General features: G+C 50.8%; 2 protein-coding genes across 4 annotated transcripts in view; one reads left to right on the top strand and one right to left on the bottom strand.

The window, feature by feature from the left end:
- The window catches only part of PPP2R5D (protein phosphatase 2 regulatory subunit B'delta), a 37,680-nt gene extending 32,095 nt beyond the window's left edge, over positions 1–5,585 (bottom strand). The window contains exon 1 of the mRNA XM_033217209.1: positions 5,535–5,585. The gene's annotated coding sequence lies outside the window, so the exon portion shown is untranslated. The remainder of the gene's footprint in view (positions 1–5,534) is intronic.
- Positions 5,586–8,055: 2,470 nt separating this feature from the next.
- Positions 8,056–23,897, top strand: PEX6 (peroxisomal biogenesis factor 6). 3 transcript variants are annotated; one of them, XM_033217207.1, is made up of 18 exons: positions 8,056–9,203; positions 12,462–12,625; positions 13,418–13,501; positions 17,525–17,627; positions 17,711–17,844; positions 18,594–18,705; positions 19,081–19,289; positions 20,329–20,524; positions 21,014–21,090; positions 21,208–21,340; positions 21,418–21,623; positions 21,760–21,821; positions 22,075–22,183; positions 22,497–22,613; positions 22,710–22,787; positions 22,933–23,072; positions 23,434–23,611; positions 23,699–23,897. In XM_033217207.1, exons 1-17 carry the CDS (start codon positions 8,322–8,324, stop codon positions 23,568–23,570), a joined length of 2,943 nt encoding a protein of 980 aa, XP_033073098.1. In that variant the 5' UTR covers positions 8,056–8,321; the 3' UTR covers positions 23,571–23,611; positions 23,699–23,897. The 3 variants fall into 3 exon arrangements, with proteins under 3 accessions (XP_033073098.1, XP_033073097.1, XP_033073099.1); XM_033217206.1 differs by having other exon boundaries at positions 23,434–23,897; XM_033217208.1 differs by lacking the exon at positions 13,418–13,501 and having other exon boundaries at positions 23,434–23,897.
- The last annotated feature ends 65 nt before the right edge of the window (positions 23,898–23,962 follow it).

The raw sequence follows: 23,962 nt of genomic DNA, 5'->3' as shown, positions 1-23,962 counted from the left end.
GGATAAGGGAAACCCAAGCTTGGCTAGGACTGCTGCACTCCAGCGTCTGCTGTGCGTCGGCCTCGGCCATTCTTCGCGGCGCTTGGAGCCCTGCTCTTTCCTTCTAAAGGGGCTCTCACACTTTGCCCACTATGCCACCCTGTATAGTCGGAATTGGAGGAAGGAAGCCCTAATACGGAGGGCACCTTTCTTCACTGGGGTAAAGTAATGCTAATTGCGGATGCAAAATTGATGGAGGGAGCTCCCAAGGACCTTCCTAGACACCCGCCTCCCTAGACAGGAGTTGCAGAGGAGCAAAGGGGAAGCCTGGCAGGGCTAGGACCTGGTCGAAATGAGATGAGAATCCCTGGCTTGGTGTAACTTTAGGAAGAGGGTCCCCGTTCCTACTGCAAGTGTACTGGGATTGGGGAACAGCTAGATTTGAGCAGTTGGAACACAGTGGAAAAGCAACTTCATTGTTGTGTCCCAGGAAATCCATCCCTTACTTGCCACCCTGCTCAAGTCAATGTTCTAATGGATAAGACTCAGTTTATGCCTACAAAGAGTTCGCAGTCTGGTGGATCACAGACGTGTATAAACAAAGAATTAAGAGAGAATGTAAGCCAGGCAGGCACGGTGTCTCACGCCTGTACTGTAATCCCAACACTTTGAGAGGCTGAGGCAGGTGGATCACCTGAGGTCAGAGGTTCGAGACCAGCCTGGCCAACATGGTGAAACTCTGTCTCTATTAAAAATACAAAAATTAGCTGGGTGTGGTGGTGCACGCCTGTAATCCCAGCTATTTGGGAGGCTGCAGCAGGAGAATCACTTGAACCCGGGAGACAGAGGTTGCAGTGAGCCGAGATCATACCACTGCACTCCAGCCTGGGCGACAGAGGAAGACTGTCTCAAAACAACAACAATGACGACAAAAAGAATAAGCCTGTGGCCAAGTGCGGTGGCTCACACCTGTAATCCCAGCACTTTGGGAGGCCGAGGTGGGCAGATCACGAGGTCAGGAGTTTGAGACCAGCCTGACCAATGTAGTAAAACCCCATTTCTAGTAAAAATACAAAAATTAGGCAGGGTGTGGTGGCTCACGCCTGTAATCCCAGCACGTTGGGAGGCCAAGATGGGCAGATCACGAGGTCAAGAAATCGAGGCCATCCCAGCCAGCATGGTGAAACCTCGTCTCTAAGAAAAATACAAAAATTAGCTGGCATGGTGGTGCGCGCCTGTAGTCCCAGCTACTCGGGAGGCTGAGGCAGGAGAATCGCTTGAACCTGGTGGGTGGAGGTTGCAGTGAGCCGAGATCGTGCCACTGCACTCCATCCTGGCGACAGAACGAGACTCCATCTCCAAAAAAAAAGAGAAGAATAAACCTGTGATGCAAAGGCATAAGACTGATACAATGGGCCGGGCGCGGTGGCTCACGCCTGTAATCCCAGCACTTTGGGAGGCCAAGACGGGCGGATCACAAGGTCAGGAGATCGAGACCACCCTGGCTAACACGGTGAAACCCCGTCTCTACTAAAAATACAAAAATTAGCCGGGCGTGGTGGTGGGCGCCTGTTGTCCCAGCTATACGGGAGGCTGAGGCAGGAGAATGGTGTGAACCTGGGAGGTGGAGCTTGCAGTGAGTGGAGATCGTTCCACTGCACTCCAGCCTGGGCACAGAGCGAGACGCCGTCTCAAAAAAAAAAAAAAAATGATACAATGGACTTTGCGGACTCAGAGGGAAAAATGGCAGGGGAATGAGGGATAAAAGACTACACACTGGGGCCAGGTGCGATGGCTCACGCCTGTAATCCCAGAACTTTGGGAGGCTGAGACAGGCAGATCACATGAGGTCAGGAGTTCAAGACCAGCCTGACCAACATGGCGAAACCCCATCTCTACTAAAAATACAAATTAGCTGGGTGTGGTGGCAAATCCCTGTAATCTCAGCTACTTGGGAGGCTGAGGCAAGAGAATCACTTGAATCTGGAAGGCAGAGGTTGCAGTGAGCCAAGATAATGCCGTTGCACTCCAGCCTGGACGACAAGAATAAAACTCCATCTCAAAAAAAAAAATACTATACATTGGGTACAGTGTACACTGCTTGGGAGCTGGCTGCATCAAAATCTCATAAATCACGAAAGAATTTATTCATGTACAAAAAACAAATTTTTAAAATTCTATATAAAACAAAATATAATAGTCTTAAAAAAAAAAAAAAAGACCATGCGCGGTGGCTCGTGCCTGTAATCCCAGCACTTTGGGAGACTGAGGTGGGCGGATCATCTGAGGTCAGGAGTTCAGGACCAGCCTGGCCAACATGGCAAAACCCCGTCTCTACAAAAATACAAAAATTAGCCGGGCATGATGATGGGTGCCTGTAATCCCAGCTACTCGGGAGACTGGGTAGGATAATCGATTGAACCCAGGAGGTGGATTTTGCAGTGAGCCGAGATTGCACCATTGCATTCCAGCCTGGGCGACAGAGCAAGACTCCATCTAAAAAAAAAAACAAAACCTGTGTCCCTTACCCAGGAGAGCAGTGTTACAAGACAGTGGCCATGGGGATGGAGAAGAGAGGATGGAGCACGAAAATGTGTAGAATCAACAGGATATGGTGATTCATTGGATTGTGCGGGGGGGATGGTAACGGAAAGGGAGGAGTTGAGGATGATTTCTGGAAGTGGTCAGAGTTGTAGGAGGAAAACTGGTGTCATAATGGCAAAGGAAATAAAAGACAATTGGTCAGTAATGTCAGAGAAAGATGGAACAGCATCACCTTGATTCTGCAATTAGAAGATTATGGGTGATTTTTTCAGAGAGTAGAAGAACGTTTTTAGTGAGTGGAAGAGTGAGCATCAAGAGGTGAGGAAGTGAAGATGGCAAATGTAGGGTCCTGGCAATCTTTTTTTTTTTTTTTTTTTTTGAGACGGAGTCTCGCTCTGTCGCCCAGGCTGGAGTGCAGTGGCCGGATCTCAGCTCACTGCAAGCTCCGCCTCCCGGCTTTACGCCATTCTCTCGCCTCAGCCTCCCGAGTAGCTGGGACTACAGGCGCCCGCCATCTCGCCCGGCTAATTTTTTGTATTTTTTTAGTAGAGACGGGGGTTTCACAGTGTTAGCCAGGATGGTCTCGATCTCCTGACCTCGTGATCCGCCCGTCTCGGCCTCCCAAAGTGCTGGGATTACAGGCTTGAGCCACCGCGCCCGGCCAGGATCCTGGCAGTCTTACAGAAATAGTATTTGGCTTTCGGTGACTAATGACGATTTCAGGGTAACACACAGTGGACTACATGCCAGCTGTTATCTGCTGGGAGAAAAGCTTGGGAGGAAAAGACATTTATTTGTGGACAGGTATTTGTGTCTGTATGAGTGCTGATCCAGGCAAGATAACGGATGTTTTTATCCATCTCCAAGGCCTCAAGGAGCATGATAGTCCTGAGGCCTAGAGCTTGCCTGCTACTGTGTAAAGCAGGCATACCCTCTTTAGGCCCATGCACCATCTATCCAGCCCTTGGTTCCTCTGGGAGGTAGGGGACCAAGCCACATATAGTAGCACTACAAAATGGGAGCTTTCATCCATGTGAATCTAGGTACCTAGAACATTCTTTATTTAGTTTATTTTTCTTTTAATGTTATATGTTTTAAGAGACAAGGTCTTGCTCTGTCACCCACTTGAAGTGCAGAGGCACAATCATAGCCTCGAATTCTTGGGTTCAAGTGATCCTCTGCCTCAGCCTTCCAATAGCTGGGATTATAGACACAAGCCATGGTTCCTGGTTAGTACATTCCTGCATGCTATTTTATTTATTTATATTATTTATTTTTTTGAGATGGAGTCTTGCTCTGTTGCCAGGCTGGAGTACAGTGGCGCAATCTCGGCTCACTGCAACCTCTGCCTCCCAAGTCCAAGCAATTCTCCTGCCTCAGCCTCCTGAGTAGCTGGGACTACAGGCACACGCCACCACACCCAGCTAATTTTTCTATTTTCAGTAGGGATGGGGTTTCACCATGTTGGCCAGGATGGTCTCATTCTCTTGACCTTATGTTCTGCCCACCTCGGCCTGCCAAAGTGCTAGCATTACAGGTTTGAGCCACCACGCCCAACCTCTTGCATGCTATTTTGTAGATGTGAGGCTGAACAATTTCATGTTTAGGACTGGAGGTACCTCCAGGAACTATAATTAAACATTTAAAAAACACTTTCTTGGCTGGGCAAGGTGGCTCACGCCTGTAATCCCAGCACTTTGGGAGGCTGAGGCGGGTGGATCATGAGGTCAGGAGATTGAGACCATCCTGGCTAACATGGTGAAACCCTGTCTCCACTAAAAATATGAAAAATTAGCCGGGTGTAGTGGCAGGCGCCTGTAATCCCAGCTACTCGGGAGGCTGAGGCAGGAGACTCTCTTGAACCTGGGAGACGGAGGTTGCAGTGAGCCGATATCGCACCACTGCACTCCACCGTGGACTCAAAACATATATAAATATAGATATATTTACAAACAGATACATATATATACATATATATATATTTTTTTTTCTTGTCTCTCTGGGGATACAAATACCTTAGGACAGAGCCAGGAGCAGTGGTGCAAGCTTGCAGTCCCAGCTACTTGGGAGGCTGAGGCAGGAGGATTGCTTGAGTGAAAGAAGGAAGGGAGGAAGGGAGGAAGGAAGAAAGGAAGGAAGGAGAGAGAGAGAGAAAGAAAAAGAAAAGAAGGAAGGAAGGAAGGAAGGAAGGAAGGAAGGAAGGAAGGAAAGAAGGAAGGAGGGAGGGAGGGAGGGAAGGAAGGAAGACAGACCTTAAAACATGTACATTTCTGCTGGGCGCGGTGGCTCATGCCTGTAATCCCAGCACTTCAGGAGGCCGAGGCGGGCGGATCACGAGGTCAGGAGATTGAGACCATCCTGGCTAACACAGTGAAACCCTGTCTCTACTAAAAATACAAAAAATTAGCCAGGCACGGTGACAGGCATCTGTAGTCCCAGCTACTCGGGAGGCTGAGGCAGGAGAATGGCATGAACCCAGGAGGCAGTGGAGGTTGCGGTGAGCCGAGATCACGCCACTGCACTCCAGACTGGGCGACAGAGCAAGAATGCATCTCAAAAAAAAAAAAAAGAGAGAGAATGAAAGTACACTCCACAGTATGGGAGTGAGCATGAGCATAGGGGCTCAAAGGCCCTGTTACAGAATTTTTGTGAGTTTAAATACCCTCTACTTGGGGAACGCCCTATGTAAATGAAGAAGATGAAGTAAAGTTACAATTACAAAGTTATTAATGATGTATGCCCTAGGGAGAGGATATTTCCTGTTACAGCTTAAGTGTGAACTGGCCTTATGTTCCCTGCCTCCAGACCCTATTTTCCTGCCTCATCTGCCCCCTGAGATGTGATCTCCATAAATCTTTATGGGAGACAGAGGGACACATGGTCTTTTTTCTGTAACTGCTTCATGCTGGCTTTGGGGACGGTCCCTACCTATTGGGGATCATGGAACTCTCACCCTGCTCTGTCTAGTGGAGGCAGGGTAGCTTTTTGATGGCCAGGGGTGGTGTCTTCACCTGGAACTGGCTGGAACCTTTGTTGCATGATCAGCTGAAGCTTGATGGTCTCTAGGCAAGAGGAAATGAATTTGGTTAAAACATTTAATGGGAACTGCAGGGGGTGGATACCTATGCTGTTAGAAATGTTTGTTATAGGGCCGGGCGCGGTGTCTCAAGCCTGTAATCCCAGCACTTTGGGAGGCCGAGACGGGCGGATCACAAGGTCAGGAGATCGAGACCATCCTGGCTAATACGGTGAAACCCCGTCTCTACTAAAGAATACAAAAAACTAGCCGGGCGACCAGGCGGGCGCCTGTAGTCCCAGCTACTCGGGAGGCTGAGGCAGGAGAATGGCGTGAACCTGGGAGGCGGAGCTTGCAGTGAGCTGAGATCCGGCCACCCCACTCCAGCCGGGCGACAGAGCCAGACTCCGTCTCAAAAAAAAAAAAAAAAAAAAAGAAAGAAATGTTTGTTATATTGACCAGGCGCAGTGGCTCATGCCTATAATCCCACCACTTTGGGAGGCTGAGGCGGGCAGATCACAAGGTCAGGAGATTGAGACCATCCTGGCTAACACGATGAAACCCTGTCTTTACTAAAAATACAAAAAATTAGCCGGGCGTGGTGGCAGGCGCCTGTAGTCCCAGCTACTCAGGAGGCTGAGGCAGGAGAACAGTGTGAACCCGGGGGCAAGAGGTTGTGGTGAGCCAAGATCGTGCCACTGCACTCTAAAAAAAAAATTTTTTTTTTGAGACGGAGTCTCACTCTGTCTCCCAGGCTGGAGTGCAGTGGTGTGATCTCAGCTCACCGCAAGCTCCGCCTCCTGGGTTCACACCATTCTCCTGCCTCAGCCTCCCAAGTAGCTGGGACTACAGGCACACACCACCACACCCAGCTAATTTTTGTACTTTTAGTGGAGATGAGGTTTCACCATGTTGGACAGGCTGGTCTCAAACTCCTGGCCTCAAGCAGTCCACCCACCTTGGCCTCCCAAAGTGCTGGGATTACAGCCATGAGCCACTTCACCCAGCCCCTTATGCAAATCTAATAGCTTTCATATATTTGGCTTTCAAATTTTCAGGAATGTATAATGTACAAAATAGAAGACTGCCTCAAGAAGAAAGGAGTGATAAAGAAAGCTGAGCAGTAGCTGAAAGAGAATGTAAGCTCTAGAAAATGGAAATTGCCACCATCCAATTCGTTTATTGTAAGTGAAAATAATTGTTAATTATTGGAAATGTAGTTGGACATGATGGCTTATGCCTGTAATCCCAGCACTTTGGGAGGCTGAGGCCTGAGGATCTCCTCAGACCAGGAATTCGAGACCAGACTGGGCAACACAGAGAAACTGTCTCAAAAAAAAATTAAAAATTAGTCCAGGCGCAGTGGCTCATGCCTGTAATCCCAACACTTTGGGAGACCTAAGCAGGTAGCTCACTTGAAGCCAGGAGTTCGAGACCAGCCTGACAAACATGGTGAAACCCCATCTCTACTGAAAATACAAAATTAGCTGGCACACAAAATACAAAATTACAGGTGTGTGGTGGCACACACCTGTAATCTCAGCTACTTGGGAGGCTGGGGCAGGAGATTCTTTGAACCTGGGAAGCTGAGATTGCAGTGAGCTGAGATCGTGCCATTGCACTCTGGCCTGGGCAACAAGACCAAAACTCCGTCTCAAAAAAGAAAAAAGAGAAAAAAAAAATTAACTGGACATGGTGGCGTGTGCCTGTGGTCCCAGCTACAGCTACTGGGGAGGCTGAGGTGGGAGATCACTTGAGCCTGGGACGGTGAAGGCTGCAATGAACAGTGATCGTGCCACTGCACTCCAACCTGGGTGACAGAGTAGGCCCCTATCTCCATAAAAAAGGAAATGTGGCCTACCACTAGCTGAGTGTCTTGTACAGAACAGTGTAGGTGAAGAGAAGGATGGAATCTATATAACAGAACAGGCAGGAAGTCGACTGTTGGTGCCGTGCTGACAGAAGCTCAACTTTCCTTCTGCCTGCTCTGCTGCCTGCCCCGCTCTACGATAAAAAGTGAATGGGTTTCCAATCTGCAAGGATTTGGGAGGTGAAGAAAGGAAGCTGCTTTGTCTTCAAGTTTGGTGGAAGTGAAACAAAAAGAACAATGAACAGGGCAAGAAGTCCTGGAACATGGGTTTTGTGCCAGATGTGCTGGAACATGTGTGGTGGCACCAAGCACTCCAGGGCTGTATGAATCACATCTAGTAATTCACTCAGCAGCCACTATACACCTATAAGCAGGCGTGAGACAGTTTTCTAATACTGCTACTCCCTCCTGCAATCTTTCCTGCAACCCTCAAACCTCAGTGCTCACAGTTCCACAGGGGAAGCTGCAGGAGTTCCGCAGAGGGGCGGACTCCTTCCGAAATATTTCACCTAGAGCTCCCAGCACTAGGCCCAGTCATACCGAGCATGCTGACTGTTCATTTATTAGTCAATAAACTGTTACGTTCATGCTACAGGGAAAGATAGTTAAGATAGTTACATTACTTCCGTAGAAGGCAAAGATAAATTCCTTAAGCACAGGTTCAAAGGGCGCATGCGTAAACGCTACGCAACAGCAGTGATGAACGTTACTGCCATCGAGGCACGACGCAGACCAATCCGTCTCCGGGCGCAGCTTACCCTCTCAGAACAAGCCCGCGGCACCCGACACCCCTCCCCTTTTCCTCCGGCCTCCCCTGACGGAAGCGGAAGCGGCGCTCGCGCACACTAGTGGTCTAGCTCGCTGGGTCCGGAAGCCGCGCTCCTTCACCCTCCTCGTTGGTCTCCTTTCACCATGGCGCTGGCTGTCTTGCGGGTCCTGGATCCCTTTCCGACCGAGACACCCCCGTTGGCAGTGCTGCTGCCGCCCGGGGGCCCGTGGCCGGCGGCGGGGCTGGGCCTAGTGCTGGCCCTGAGGCCTGCAGGGGAGAGCCCGGCAGGGCCGGCGCTGCTGGTGGCAGCCCTGGAGGGGCCGGGCGCGGGCACCGAAGAGCAGGGTCCCGGGCCCCCGCAGCTCCTTGTTAGCCGCGCGCTGCTGCGGCTCCTGGCACTGGGCTCCGGGGCCTGGGTGCGGGCGCGGCCGGTGCGGCGGCCCCCGGCGCTAGGCTGGGCACTGCTTGGCACCTCGCTGGGGCCTGGGCTCGGACCTCGAGTCGGGCCGCTGCTGGTGAGGCGTGGAGAGACCCTCCCAGTGCCCGGACCGCGGGTGCTGGAGACGCGGCCGGCGTTGCAAGGGCTGCTGGGCCCAGGGACTCGGCTGGCTGTGACTGAGCTCCGCGGGCGGGCCAGACTGTGCCCAGAGTCTGGGGACAGCAGTCGGCCCCCACCCCCGCCCGTGGTGTCCTCCTTTGCGGTTTCTGGCACAGTCCGGCGACTCCAGGGAGTTCTGGGAGGGACTGGAGATTCACTAGGGGTGAGCCGGAGCTGTCTCCGTGGCCTTGGCCTCTTCCAGGGCGAATGGGTGTGGGTGGCCCGGGCCGGAGAGCCATCGAACACTTCACGGCCGCATTTGGCCAGGGTGCAGGTCCTAGAACCTCGCTGGGACCTCTCTGATAGACTGGGACCCGGCTCTGGGCAGCTGGGAGAGCCCCTCGCTGACGGACTGGCGCTCGTCCCTGCCACTTTGGCTTTTAATCTTGGCTGTGACCCCCTGGAAGTGGGAGAGCTCAGAATTCAGGTAGGATAAAGGACTGAGGTCAAGAGTGCTTCCTCTGCCTTATACCCTCTTCTGTGTCTTAGGTAAATTGGAAGACTAGAGCCGTAGCATTTAGGACTCGTGCTCCATATTATCCCGGACTTTGAACATAATGTTTCTAGCTAGGCGCGGTGGCTCACGCTTGTAATCCCAGCACTTTGGAAGGCCGAGGCCAGCGGATCACTTGATGTCAGGAGTTCGAAACCAGCCTGACCAACATGGAGAAACCCCGTCTCTATAAAAAATATATAATTAGCCGGGCGTGGTGGCGCATGCGTCTAATCCCAGCTACTCAGGAGGCTGAGGCAGGAGAATCACTTGAACCCGGGAGGCGGAGGTTGCGGTGAGCCGAAATCGCGCCATTGCACTCCAGCCTGGGCAGTAAGAGTGAAACTCCGTCTCAAAAATAATAATAATAATGATAATAATGTTTCTTAGCCTCATTTATCTATTTTCTTTTTCTTTCTTTTCTTTCTTTTTTTTTTTTGAGATGGAGTCTTGCTCTGTCGCCCAGGCTGGAGTGCAGTGACGGCGATCTCGGCTCACTGCAACCTCCGCCTCCCGGGTTCAAGCGATTCTCCTGCCTCAGCCTCCCGAGTAGCTGGGACTACTGGCTCGCGCCACGACGCTGGCTAATTTTTGTAAGTTTTAGTAGAGACGGGGTTTCACCGTATTGGTCAGGCTGGTCTGGAACTCCTGACCTCAGGTGATCCACTCAAAGTGTTGGGATTACAGGTGTGAGCCACTGCACCCGGCCTATTTATGCATTTTCTATAATCAAAATATCATAAGCCTCCATAATGTAGTGGGGCATACGAAAGGCTTTCATTCATTCAAGTGAAAGGTCAGGTTTGGGTGTGGTGGTGCATGCCTGTAATCCCAGCTACTTGGGAGGCTGAGGCAGGAGAATTGTTTGAACCTGGGAGGTGGAGGTTGCAGTGAGCCCAGATCACACCACTGCACTCCAGCCTGGACGACAGAGCGAAAATTATGTGTCAAAAGAAAAAAAAAGTGAGGTTTCAGGTGTGTATGTTAATCTACTCAATCTAATTAGTTTATCGAATTGCTACAATGTATTGGGTATTGTGCTTTATGATATGGAAGATGATGTCTCTGTGCTTTTGCTCATGCTTATCCTTGACTTCAAATTGTTTCCTATTATTCTAGCCTCATCTGTTAAAATCCTACCCTCCTTTCCCTCAAGAGCCATCTAAAGATGACACCTTTGTCACAAAGCCTTTCATGATCTCGCAGTCACAAATTTAGCACTTCCTCCTATAGCATTTTCTATCTTTTTTATGGCATTTATTTTATTCTATCTTGTTATGATTACATAATCTGTCTAATCCCCAATTATATATTGTAAATACCTTGAAGGAAAGGAGTCTTTATTATCTTTGGTGCCTGGTATTTAATTTTAATATTTTATTAAATACATCCAAGGGAAGTTTCTGGTTTCTGCCTTTACTTCAAGAAGAAAGCTGTAGAACAGATAATAGTTGTTCCATTTCCATAGGTTACTGAGTAAAGAGGCACCAGTTCACCATAACAGACATAAAAGTGACAAAAAAATAAACCTTCGTTGTGTGAAAAAAAAGAAGGCCAAGTGCAGTGGCTCATGCCTGTTATCCTAGCACTTTGGGAGGCTGAGCCAAGGCAGATCACTTGAGGTCAGGAGTTCCAGACCAGCCTGGCCAACATGGTGAAACATTGTCTCTACTAAAAATACAAAAATCAGCCCAGTATGGTGGTGCACACCAGTAAACCCAACTACTGGGGAGGCTGAAACAGGAGAATTGCTTGAACCTGGGAGGTGGAGGTTGCAGTGAACCCAGATCACACCACTGCACTCCAGCCTGGGTGACAGAGCAAGACTCTGTCTCAAAAAAAGAAAAAATGAAAGTTGAGTTTAGGGGGACAAATATAGTAGTGTTCAATTAAGGACCTAGATATATGGTTTAGATGGTGCTGTCCAATATGGAAGCCACCAGCCACTTTGTGGCTTTTTAAATTTAAATTAGCTAAAACTAAATAAAGTAAGCCAGGCCAACATGGCAAAACCCCATCTCTATTTAAAAAAATACAAAAATTAAATCCCAGCACTTTGGGAGGCCGAGGCAGGTAGATCACAAGGTCAGGAGATCGAGACCATCCTGGCTAACACAGTGAAACCCTGTCTCTACTAAAAATAAAAAAAAAAAATTTAACCAAGTGTGGTGGCACATGCCTGTAGTCCCAGCTACTCGGGAGGCTGAGGCAGGAGAATCCTTTGAACCCGGGAGGTGGAGGTTGCAGTGAGCCGAGATCATGCCACTGCACTCCAACCTGGATGACAAGCGAGACTCCATTTCAAAAAAAAAAAAACCCACAAAATTTAGCCCGGCATGGTGGCATAAACGCCTATAGTCCCAGCTACTCAGGAGGCTGAGGCACAAGGAGAATCATTTGAACCCAGGAGGCAGAGGTTGCAGTGAGCCGAGACAGTGCCACTACACTTCATCATGGGCAACAAAGCAAGACTAAGTCTCAAAAAAAAAAAAAACTAAACTAAAATCCAGGTTTTTAGTTGCTTTAGCTGCATTTCTTTGTTTTTGTTTGTTTGTTTTGTTTTGTTTTATCTTTTTAGCCACATTTCAAGTGCTCAATAGCACATGCAGATATAGACCATTCCATTGTAGAGAGTTCTACTGGGCAATACTAGAGCAGCCAGTTAATACTATGGGATGTCAGGTAGAGATATAAGATACATGTGAAAGGGAGTGGATGTAGGTTTCCTCCTGAATGGAGGAAAAACTACTGGAGTACTCAAGAGTAGAGCTCATTGAACCAACCAACCACTGAACCAACCCTTTCAGCTTTTCCCACAGCCTGAATTCAGAGGTTCCCCACTAATGACCACTTAATGTTAATCCCAGTGGGTGCCTGGTGTCACTCATAGGTCTTGTGGGAATAAATGTCTTTACCATTTCACAGGCTCTGGGCCAAGTTAAAGGTGTCACAGAAAGGTTATCTTTACCGAGAAAATTTTTTGGAGCCAGAGTGGGGATAGGAGGTGACATTCTCTTCCTGGTACCCATCAGAGGGAGAGGTTTTCAGGTCTGCTACCTCTGGCGCCACCTTCCACAAGCCTTGTGGTTATGGGAAAGACAGGATGGAAATAGACATGTTGACTGCTAAGAGACAGGTTAGAGCCTGCCCCCTTAGGAGAAGGTTATAACGTGGCGGTTATTTCTCTAATAGAGGTACTTGGAAGGCGCCATCGCCCCTGAAGACAAAGGAAGCTGCTCATTGCTGCCTGGGCCTCCATTTGCCAGAGAGTTACACATCGAAATTGTGTCTTCTCCCCACTACAGCACTAATGGAAATTATGACGGTGTTCTTTACCGGCACTTTCAGATACCCAGGTTAGCTACCTAACTTTTTAAGGAGGATAGCATCTCACCCTCATCACATTCCTCCTATCCCATGCCTTAGAATCAGGTACCCCAGAGGCCCTGGTTAAAAGAAGCCACATTTGTGGCCAGGCACTGTGGCTTACGCCTGTAATCCCGGCACTTTGGGAGGCCAAGGCGGTCAGATCATGAGGTCAGGAGACTGAGACCATCCTAGCTAACATGGTGAAACCCCGTCTCTACTAAAAATACAAAACTAAAATTAGCGGGGCATGGTGGCGGGCCCCTGTAGTCCCAGCTACTCAGGAGGCTGAGGCAGGAGAATGGCGTGAACCCAGGAGGCAGAGCTTGCAGTGAGCGAGATTGCGCCACTGCACTCTAGCTTGGGTAACAGAGTGAGACTCCATCTCAAAAAAAAAAAGAAGCCACATTTTAGACAGATTGTGGTAGGTGCCTCTTGGTATATTAGGGAGACCACAGAAGAGAAATGTGAACCATGAGGTTAATTTCTGAACCATGAGGTTAATTTGGACATTCCAGACAGAGACACTTTTGATCAAAGAGGGCTCCAAAAGAGCCAGGATCCTGCTCTGCCTCTCATCTGTCTCTGATCCCCCTTTCTAGTCTCTCCAACATTTCCCCTAGCTCATCCTAAGTCTGACTTGTTCCTTGGAGAACTGCGTGGGATCTCTGGGTGGGCAGTAGATTCAAGAAGTAGTCTGCATGTTGGGGGTGGGCATGTGGTAATGAACACATGCTCATTACTCCCATTGTGACCTGACCAGGGCCACTGCTGTGTTGCAGGGTAGTCCAGGAAGGGGATGTTCTGTGTGTGCCAACAATTGGGCAAGTAGAGATCCTGGAAGGAAGTCCAGAGAAACTGCCCAGGTATGCAGCTGCCTTCTGTCCTATAGCTGGGATTTGTAACCTGGTTGCATGGATTCTACAATCCCTTCCCTGCAAATCATATGTAATTTGTGCCCAAGAGGATTTTGTTGTCATGTACTGTGTGTATGTGTGTGTGTGTGTAACAGGATCTTGCTCTGTCACCCAGGCTGGAGTTTAGTGGTACAAACACAGCTCACTGCAGCCTCTACCTCCATGGCTCAAGTGATCCTCCCACCTCAGCACTGCCCCTGCCATAGTAGCTGGGACTACAGGTTCGCGTCATCACGACCAGCTATTGGTTTTTGTATTTTTAGTAGAGATAGGGTTTCGCCACGTTGCCCAGGCTGGTCTCGCACTCTTGAGCTCAAGTGATCTGCCTGCCCTGGCCTCCCAAAGTGCTGAGATTACAGTTGTGAGCAACTCACCCCCAGCCTGTGTACATTTTTTTGGAGAGAAAATTCACCAGTCCTTCAGTTCCCAAACAAGTGTATGACTGAAGAAAGGTTAAGAACCGGTCAGGCATGGTGGTGCATACTTGTAATCCCAGCTACTCGGGAAGCTGGGCAATATAGCTAGACAGTGTCTCAAAAAACAAGCAAACAAAAAGAACCCTCACTGCTGGCTTTGGGAGGTGTTTATCCTCAAACTGACTGGTGGCCCTATGTAAAGCAAAGCACTAAGAAGAGTTTAGGCCAGGCGTGGTGGCTCACACCTGTAAACACTTTGGGATGCTGAGGTGGGCAGATCACTTGAGGTCAGGAGTTCAAGACCAGCCTGGCCAACATGGTGAAACCCTGTCTCTACTAAAAATACAAAAATTAGCTGGGTGTGATGGTGAACATCTGTAATCCCAGCTACTCAGGAGGCTGAAGCAGGAGAATCACTTGAACCTGGGAGGCGGAGTTTGCAGTGAGCCCAGATCGTGTCACTGAACTCCAGCCTGGGTAATACAGCAAGACCATCTCAAAAAATAAATAGGTAAAAATTTTAAATTTTTATTTATTTTTTTTTTCTTTTAAAGAAGAGTTTAATGGCCTAGACCAAGACGGGATTCCTTCCTTTCCATTCTCAGCCTTGGTGTTGTTTGGACCAAGACTTGGGCCATACCATCCATATCTCAACATAAGGATATACAGGCTCTGATTTCTGCCTTAACTATGGAGTGTGCACAAGCTACTTCTCAATCCTATCTCTGAAAACGGGAAAGAGGGATTTCTATTGTTTTTGAGAGGGCTACCCTTTCCTATCAACAGATAATGAGAAATAGAGCATAACCGAGCCAAGAACCCAAAATAAGGAATCCAGCTTTTCTCCTCCTGTTGACTCTGACCACAGAGGTTCCATGTAAAATGTTGAGGCAAAGAATTGAGACACTGCTTTAGCCTTATGCATAGGGAGGAAAATGTATAGCCCTGTATCCCAGCATTCCCTGTATTCTGAACTCATTTCCTGTAGCAATTTACTAGAAGGAGAGCACAACTGATAGATGCAGTAACCCATGCATAACAGCCTTCATGTCCAAGGTCTGTGGCATAGCCAGCCTGGGTCCTCTGCCAGGAGAGAGAGTCCTTGTCTGGAGTGCCTGATTCATCCCTGGTCAATATCCAGTGCTTGGTTCTGGCCACTGCTCAGTACCCCCAATCTCAGGGTGGTGGTGCCCCGTGTAACCCCATTTAGGGGTTACCTCTTCAAGGTTTTCCAGATTAAGTACACAACGAGTCTGGTGGAAAATGCCAGGCTGGCACTTAGCAGTCACTTCCCACCTCTATCTCCTGTCTTAAATTTAGCAAACGTCTTTGAGCTAGCTTTCAGTAGGAAAACTACAGAATGCCCACTCTTTGTACTTTCAAAGGAAAATAGGCACTAGAACCTCATGAGACAGGCTGGCAATCCAGTTCTCTATTGTCTCAACTCTGTAGAACCCTGCTTTCCTCCTGAGTGCTGAGCACATAGTTCTTTCCCCCCCGAGGAAAGCAAGGTTGGAGTGAGTGGCCCAATGGGTCCAAGGACAGATACAGGTGAGCATTTTAAGCTGCACTGGGCTTGAGAAGGGAAGCCCTGCAGAAGTTCCTGTGAGCCCTGCAAAGGAATTCCACTGTTGGTGGTGTAGCCTCTCCATCCTGTTCCTGGTGCTCCACTTCCCCAAACCAGGCTGCATGGGAGCCAGCTCCACTATCACCTATCTGGCTGGCTGGAGCACAGCCCAGTGTTCCTTAGCAGTGTCCACATAGGTTCCAGAGCTCTAGCTTTTCTATTCACTGAGGTGGTCCAACCACCCTCCACTGAAGAAGGTAGTGTTTCCCTACGCCACGGTGCTGTCCCCCATCTCATTCCTATGCAGGGCTTCCATGGTGAGTCATATACACTATGACTCAGCTGTTGAACTTGATCGAGATCCTAGGTTAGAGGCCCACTGTCATCTATTTATAATTAATTATAGGCAGATTCAGGCTTCCTGATGTTCTAGGTTTACTATAGTACTTAGAAGAGTTTCATAATACTAACCTGGTATGCTTCCCCCTCTACCTTGCTGTACTGTCACACCCCTTTGCTGCTAGAGAGAGCAGCTTAGAGACTGTGGGGCAGTGTGAGCAGAGGAATTTGCAGCCTGATTGGATCTTAAAGAGGACTAGGTATAGCCTGGCTCTGTCGTTGCCTTGCTGCCCGAGGATTAAAGAGGGAAGTAGTTCATCATTTCTTTATCTGGAAAATTGGGTTAGTAGCTGTTCCTGCTACCCATCCTCTTCCCTGTTAGTAGGCTGAATAACCCTAACTCACTATGATACTCGCCAACGACTGCACAGCCCTGGTTTTGCATCAGAATTGCTGGGGAAGCTTTCAAAAAATACAGGTGCCTAAGCCCCACCCCAGATCTCTTGGAGCAGAATCAGGGTGAGGCTGGAGCCTGTGCTTTTTTTCTTCACAAAGGAAGGAGAAAGGTTAATTTTAAAAACAGATAAAATTCACACACCGTAATGCCATACTTTTAAAGTACATAATTCAGGCCGGGCGCGGTGGCTCAAGCCTGTAATCCCAGTACTTTGGGAGCCCGAGACGGGTGGATCACGAGGTCAGGAGATCGAGACCATCCTGGCTAACACAGTGAAACCCCGTCTCTACTAAAAAAAAAAAAATACAAAAAACTAGCCAGGCGAGGTGGCGGACACCTGTAGTCCCAACTACTCGGGAGGCTGAGGCAGGAGAATGGCGCAAACCCGGGAGGCAGAGCTTGCAGTGAGCCGAGATCCGGCCACTGCCCTCCAGCCTGGGCGACAGAGCGAGACTCCATCTCAAAAAAGAGAAAATAAATAAAGTATATAATTCAGTTTTTTAATTCATAAGGTTGTAAAACCAACAAACATCACTGTTTAATTCCAGAACATTTTCAACACCTTAAAAAGAAACTCTGCACCCATTACCAGTCATTCCCTATAGCTTCCCTCCTAGCCAATGGCAACTGCTGTTCTACTGAATGGAATCACATAATATGTGAGAAATGTTTAGTTTTTAAAGTTACACAGATAATTCTAATGTGCAGCCAGAATACAGAACCGTTATTCATCAGATGGCATTATTAAGGACTCTACCTGCAATGAGGTTTTGTGGATTATTGAATAAGAGCCAAGAGACCCTTCCCCCTGGGGTTTTTGGGGCCTGGGTGGCTGTATGTTTGAGGGGGAGACTGAAGCCAGTGGAAATAATCAGATGATCCACTGCTTAGTGCAGCAGCAGCTTCTCCCATTGGTGTGGGTGGGTAGGCCACATGCCTGGAGAAACACACCCCCTCAGAGCTCTCATGGCTGTCATGGGGGATGCAGAGGGACAGGCATAGCTCTTGCCCTCAACGTGTGTATGGTCTGTCAGGAAGATGAGAAAGTCCATCTGCATTCCTTTTCCCCACTATGACTCAGGACACGCACTTGTGGTGCTCTTGTTTGTCCTCCGTGATTGAGAAACCTTGTCCTTGAGGAGGGGACGTTTTTGGACTCTGTGTCTGGGGTTCATTGGGCCTTTTTCCTGCAGGTGGCGGGAAATGTTTTTTAAAGTGAAGAAAACAGCTGGGGAAGCTCCAGATGGGCCAGCCAGCGCCTACTTGGCCGACACAACCCATACCTCCTTGTACATGGTGAGGCCCCAGGGATGGGTGTAGACCAGCACAGGGGGTAGAAACAATTTTTAGAAACGAAAGCTTTTTCCTGCCTTTCACAGGTGGGTTCTACCCTGAGCTCTGTTCCATGGCTCCCTTCAGAGAAATCCACTCTCCGGAGCAGTTTGTCTCCTCCAGGCTTGGAGGCCTTGGTGTCTGAACTCTGTGCTGTCCTGAAGCCTCGCCTCCAGCCAGGGTGAGTGAGGTCATCACCCCAGGGTGTGAGAAAAGCCTGGCTAGAACATCCCTGGAGGAGCAGCAGCCAAATGGGTAGTTCCTAATGAACTGGACAGAGTGGGATTGGGAGGACCTTCCTCAAACCAGTATGTCCAGACCAGGCCACCAGCCCAGTCCTTTCTGTAAGCCAATTCCCACGCTCCTTTCCTGGGATAACCTCTGTCCTCCAGGACTGGCTGTGGAGGAAGAATCTCCAGCAGGGGCATCTGTTTCTGAAACTGCCCTTCCCCTTGGGGAGCTCACTAGCAATCCTGGACTTTACTGCCCTGGCCCTGAAGGACACAACTCCCCATACCAGTGGCCCAGGCGTGGACGTAGACCCCCCCCGCCAATGCCTGAAGGACACAACTCCCCATACCAGTGACCCAGGTGTGGACGCAGACCCCCCCGCCCCGCTGCCAATGCCACCACAATGCCTCTCAGTACCATTCAGACCAGTCATAACAGTTGAGGTTTTATTGGCAGCACAGCAATGCCAAAGGGAATTAATTCGTCTTTGGCTGTTGGATATGCTGGATGCCCCAGCCAGAGCACCATAGGTGGTATGGGAGACGCAGCCTCACTAATGGCGACAGCCCTGGCCTGGGGTAGGGGAGGCTCGAGAGAAAAACAGGGTATCTGCTTTATAGATTCAAGGGACCCTGTGTTACTGGGAACTCTAAAGTTTGGGCAAAATGAAGGAGATGAATGTCTGTTCTCTGGTTGCAGGGGTGCCCTGCTGACAGGAACTAGCAGTGTCCTTCTACGGGGCCCCCCAGGCTGTGGGAAGACCACAGTAGTTGCTGCTGCTTGTAGTCAACTTGGGCTCCATTTACTGAAGGTGAGGGTCTCTGGAGAGTAGAATCCCAACTACTTCCCCTCCCTAGCTCATGTTCTCCTTCTCTGCTGCTTCCTCTCCCCTCCCTCCTCTGTCTACTCACAGACCCTAACACTTCAGCCCAGTGGGTCAGGCATAGTCCCATGATGCTCAGCTACAGAGAAGTACTTTCAAGAAGGAGGGGGTTGCAAGATATTGGTGGACAGTCCAGGGAATAGGATAGGGTAAAAAAGAGGTAGGACTTGGCCAGGGTATCTTCCCCATCCCTGCCCTCCAGAGAAAAAGATGGCCAACATCTTCCGACTCCTCCTCCCCTTATTCTCCTGCCCTTGTCATGCCTGCCCCTTGCTCGCAGACCCATTGGGATCCCCTCCCCAGGTGCCCTGCTCCAGCCTCTGCGCAGACAGTAGTGGGGCTGTGGAGACAAAACTGCAGGCCATCTTCTCCCGGGCCCGCCGCTGCCGGCCTGCAGTGCTGTTGCTCACAGCCGTGGACCTTCTGGGCCGGGACCGCGATGGGCTGGGTGAGGATGCCCGTGTGGTGGCTGCGCTGCGTCACCTCCTCCTTGATGAGGACCCCCTCAACAGGTATTTATACAGAGCTGGACCTGTCAAAACGAGGAGGCCGGCCAGACGTGGTGGCTCATGCCTATAATCCCAGCACTTTGGGAGGCCAAGGTGGGTGGATCACCTGAGGTCAGAAGTTCGAGACCAACCTGGCCAACATGATGAAACCCTGTCTCTACTAAAAACACAAAAATTAAGTCGGGTGCCGTGGCTCACGCCTGTAATCCCAGCACTTTGGGAGGCCAGGGCAGGCGGATCACGAGGTCAGGAGATCAAGACCAACCTGGCTAACATGGTGAAACCCTATCTCTACTAAAAATACAAAAAAAAAAAATTAGCCAGGCGTGGTGGCAGGCACCTATAGTCCCAGCTACTGGGAGGCTGAGGCAGGAGAATGGCATGAACCCAGGAGGCGGAGCTTGCAGTGAGCCGAGATCACGCCACTGCGCTTCAGCCTGGACAACAGAGTGAGACTCCTTCACACGCACACACAAAAAATACAAAAATTAGCAGGGCGTGGTGGCAGGCGCCTATAATCCAAACTACTTGGGAGACTGAGGCAGGGGAATCGCTTGAGCCCAGGAGGCGGAGGTTGCAGTGAGCCAAAATCGCACCATTGCACTCCAGCCTGGGCGACAAGAGCAAGACTCAGTCTTAAAAAAAAGAAAAAAGAAAAAAAACGGGGATGGGTGGAGCAGCCCTCCTACTTTTCAGCCTTTCATTCCTCCCTTCTCTTACCCCTCAGTGACTTCTCAGTCATCTCCCACCCATTTGGCTGCCCTCTATACAGCCCTGAGCTCAGTGTCTTAGAGGGATCCAGAGGGAGGAGTCTGTGGTCTAGCATTTATTGGGGAACACTTGGTTAAAGAAAAAGCCTTGCCCTCAATGTGATGGGGAAACACAGTTCCCCCATCTAGGAACTGGGGTAGGTGCTCATCTCCCTGCCCCATCCTAGCACCCACCTTACTTCCCTGCCCTTCTGTGCTGACTTTGGGACAAGGCAGTCCACAGGAGCTGTCAACCACATTCTTACCCTCAGTGCCCACTCCTCTGTCTGCAGTTGCCCTCCCCTCATGGTTGTGGCCACCACAAGCCGGGCCCAAGACTTGCCTGCTGATGTGCAGACAGCATTTCCTCATGAGCTGGAGGTGCCTGCTCTATCAGAGGGGCAGCGGCTCAGCATCCTGCGGGCCCTCACTGCCCACCTTCCCCTGGGCCAGGAGGTGAACTTGGCACAGCTAGCAAGGCGGTGTGCAGTGAGTATCAAGGCAGAGTACTGGCCCTCCCTAGGAGATCCCTGGCTTTTGTTACAAGAACTCAGTCCTGTTGCCTTGTGAGTGAGAGTAGAAAACCCAGGCTGGGCGCCGTGGCTCACGCCTGTAATCCTAGCACTTTGGGAGGCCGAGGTGGGCAGCTCACCTGAGGTTGAGAGTTCGAGACCAGCCTGGCCAACATGGAGAAACCCTGTCTCTACTAAAACTACAAAATTAGCCAGGAGTGGTGGCACATGCCTATAATCCCAGCTACTCGGGAGACTGAGACGGGAGAATCACTTGAACCCAGGTGGAGGTTGTGGTGAGCCGAGATCTCGCCATTGCACTCCAGCCTGAGCAACAAGAGCAAAACTCCATCTCAAAAAAAAACCTAAGGCATCAACAGAGGGCCTCTGCTCCAACTGGGGGATGGTCCCTGAAGGTTCCTACCTACTGTGCCCTGCTCATGTGTCCTTTCCTGTGGTTCCCTAGGGCTTTGTGGTAGGGGATCTCTATGCTCTTCTGACCCACAGCAGCCGGGCAGCCTGCACCAGGATCAAGAACTTAGGGTAAGAGGAGTTGGGCACAGGAAAGGCGGAAAGAGGAAATGGATGTAGATGGGTGGGTGGTGAGGAAGGGAATGGGATGTTAATGGGGAAGAGGCCTCCCTGTGTTCTTCTTTGCAGTTTGGCAGGTGGCTTGACTGAGGAGGATGAGGGGGAGCTGTGTGCTGCTGGCTTTCCCCTCCTGGCTGAGGACTTTGGGCAGGCACTGGAGCTACAACAGACAGCTCACTCCCAGGCTGTTGGAGCCCCCAAGGTGGAGACCAAGTCCCTGGAGGTGGGACAGGAGCCCCTCCAAGAGCATATCCCAACCACACACTTTCCATCTCCTAGATCCCCTCAGTGTCCTGGCATGATGTAGGTGGGCTGCAGGAGGTGAAGAAGGAGATCCTGGAGACCATTCAGCTCCCCCTGGAGCACCCTGAGCTACTGAGCCTGGGCCTGAGACGCTCAGGCCTTCTGCTCCATGGGCCCCCTGGCACCGGCAAGACCCTCCTGGCCAAGGCAGTAGCCACTGAGTGCAGCCTTACCTTCCTCAGGTGGCCAGGGGGCCTGGAAGGGCTGGCGGGTGGATCAGGGGCTACAGCATGCTGGGGAGCAGGAGGGGCTGCCTGAGAGGTCAGTTGTGTGTATGTGCATCTGACGGGTCTCACCTTCTTACATCCTCTCACTCAGCGTGAAGGGGCCAGAGCTCATTAACATGTATGTGGGCCAAAGTGAGGAGAATGTGCGGGAAGGTGAGTGAGCAGGGAGGGGCAGGGCTTCCCATGCTTCCCAAATCCTGATGGCCCCCAAGCCACCCCCACTGCCAGGCTACTCATGGTCATTCCTAGTCCTCCTTTCCACAAGTCAGGTTCTTGCCCAGCTGGGTGTAGTACCTGGGGTGCCAGTGCTATATTATCAGACCCCAGTTTCCCTCCCTGCTCTCACCTAACTTCAACCCCCTGCAAGTCGAGCTTCGCCCTCCTATGGGCCCCAATCTCTCTTCAGTGTTTGCCAGGGCCAGGGCTGCAGCTCCATGCATTATCTTCTTTGATGAACTGGACTCTTTGGCCCCAAGCCGGGGGCGAAGTGGAGATTCTGGAGGAGTGATGGACAGGTGGGGGTCTGAGTGGAAATGGAGGCTGGGGGATCCAGGGTGGGAAGGATATAAGAAAGCTCACAGCAGTCTTCAAGAGTCCAGAGATAGAAGTTCCTGCTGTTTCAGTTCTGAGATAATATAACGGAAGCTGAAAGGGACCACGAAATTGGGCAGGGGCCACTGAGGAGAATGGGGGCCTACCTGGAGGGGTACACTGGGCACAGCTGAGTGGAGGGCCCTGATGAGACTGCCTGTAAGGAGAGGTACCACAGGCAGGGGCAGAGTCTAAGGGGGACACCAAGGACTCTTGCCCTTGCTCCCTTCTCTCCAGGGTGGTGTCTCAGCTCCTTGCCGAGCTGGATGGGCTGCACAGCACTCAGGATGTGTTTGTGATTGGAGCCACCAACAGACCAGATCTCCTGGACCCTGCCCTTCTGCGGCCTGGCAGGTGGTCCCCTTGTACTGCTTACCTCCACCCTCATTCTGTGCCTCCACCCCTCATGGCTGGGCTCCCTGAAACTTACACCTGCCTGTCTCCCTAAAGATTTGACAAGCTGGTGTTTGTGGGAGCAAACGAGGACCGGGCCTCCCAGCTACGCGTTCTGAGTGCCATCACACGCAAGTATGCCCTGTTAAAAGAAGACTGCAAAGGGCTTGTGCATTGGGATCCTTAGGGGATGCATGCAACATGCAGAATGAGCTGGTCAGCACTGGCTTTTGAGGGAGGAGGTGATGCCAACTCTGTTTCTTCCCATATCCCACAACAGATTCAAGCTAGAGCCATCTGTGAGCCTGGTAAACGTGCTAGATTGCTGCCCTCCCCAGCTGACAGGTGCAGACCTGTACTCTCTCTGCTCTGATGCCATGACAGCTGCCCTCAAACGCAGGGTTCATGACCTGGAGGAAGGTGAGCCACTTGCCGGCCTGAGAGGTCAACCAGAAAGCCAGTGGGGAGCTGGGTGCACCTGAGTCCCAGCTACTTGAGAAGCTGAGGTGGGAGGGTCGCTTGAGCCCAGGAGTTTGAGGCCAGCCTGGGCAACAGAGAGAGACCTCATCTCAAAAAAAAAAAAAAAAAATGTTTAAGGAAAAGAAAACGAGTGGGAGACAAACCTAGTCCTGGATTTCAGAGGGAAGATCATTGACATCTAGGAGACCCTGAGCAGGAAGGCACCATCCCAGGGCTCTCCCCTGCCTGGGCATAGACCACAGCCTCTGTTCCCCAGCCGGGATGGGGAATCTGGCCTCACCTCCCACCTTGTCATCTCCAGGGCTGGAGCCAGGGAGCTCAGCACTGATGCTCACCATGGAGGACCTGCTGCAGGCTGCCGCCCGGCTACAACCATCAGTCAGTGAGCAGGAGCTGCTCCGGTACAAGGGCATCCAGCACAAGTTTGCTGCCTGCTAGGAGCCCCCCAGGGTCTGGGATCCCGCTCAGCATGGCTGCAGGTACCTCAATAGCCCACAGAGAGATCTGGGAGGGAAGGGCTCCTCCTCAGGCTACTGCCAACCCACCTGGAGGCCACCTCCCTCCAGGAGATCCCGGGGTGCAAAGTGGCATTGGGACAGCAGCAAGAGCTCGAGAGACATCTCCTGCCTACTTGCCCCTTCTTCCAGGCCGGCTTTAAGAGGAAGGCCCATCTGCTCAGGAGGAGGGCCAGGGCCTTAGGTTCTGGGGATTGGGCCCTGAGAGGGCTAGTTCTGTGGCTGAAAATAAAACGTGTCCCTCCCCCTACTGGTGTTGTGGCATGAAAGGTTGGAATGGGAAAGAGCAGGGTTGTGGGAGGAGTAAGCCCTGGG

The sequence above is a fragment of the Trachypithecus francoisi genome, unplaced genomic scaffold (assembly GCF_009764315.1).
Source record: "Trachypithecus francoisi isolate TF-2019V2 unplaced genomic scaffold, Tfra_2.0 Lachesis_group10, whole genome shotgun sequence".
Taxonomy (NCBI): Eukaryota; Metazoa; Chordata; class Mammalia; order Primates; family Cercopithecidae; genus Trachypithecus; species Trachypithecus francoisi.
This window is presented reverse-complemented; position numbering and strand designations above follow the sequence as displayed.

Bases quoted from the DNA above. Each gene is read 5' to 3' on its own strand.
- PEX6 (XM_033217207.1), top strand. From the start codon at position 8,322: ATGGCGCTGGCTGTCTTGCGGGTCCTGGATCCCTTTCCGACCGAGACA. The intron at 21,341-21,417 runs GTGGAGACCAAG...TCCATCTCCTAG, and splicing joins AGGCTGTTGGAGCCCCCAAG to ATCCCCTCAGTGTCCTGGCA. The intron at 22,614-22,709 runs GTGGTCCCCTTG...GTCTCCCTAAAG, and splicing joins GCCCTTCTGCGGCCTGGCAG to ATTTGACAAGCTGGTGTTTG.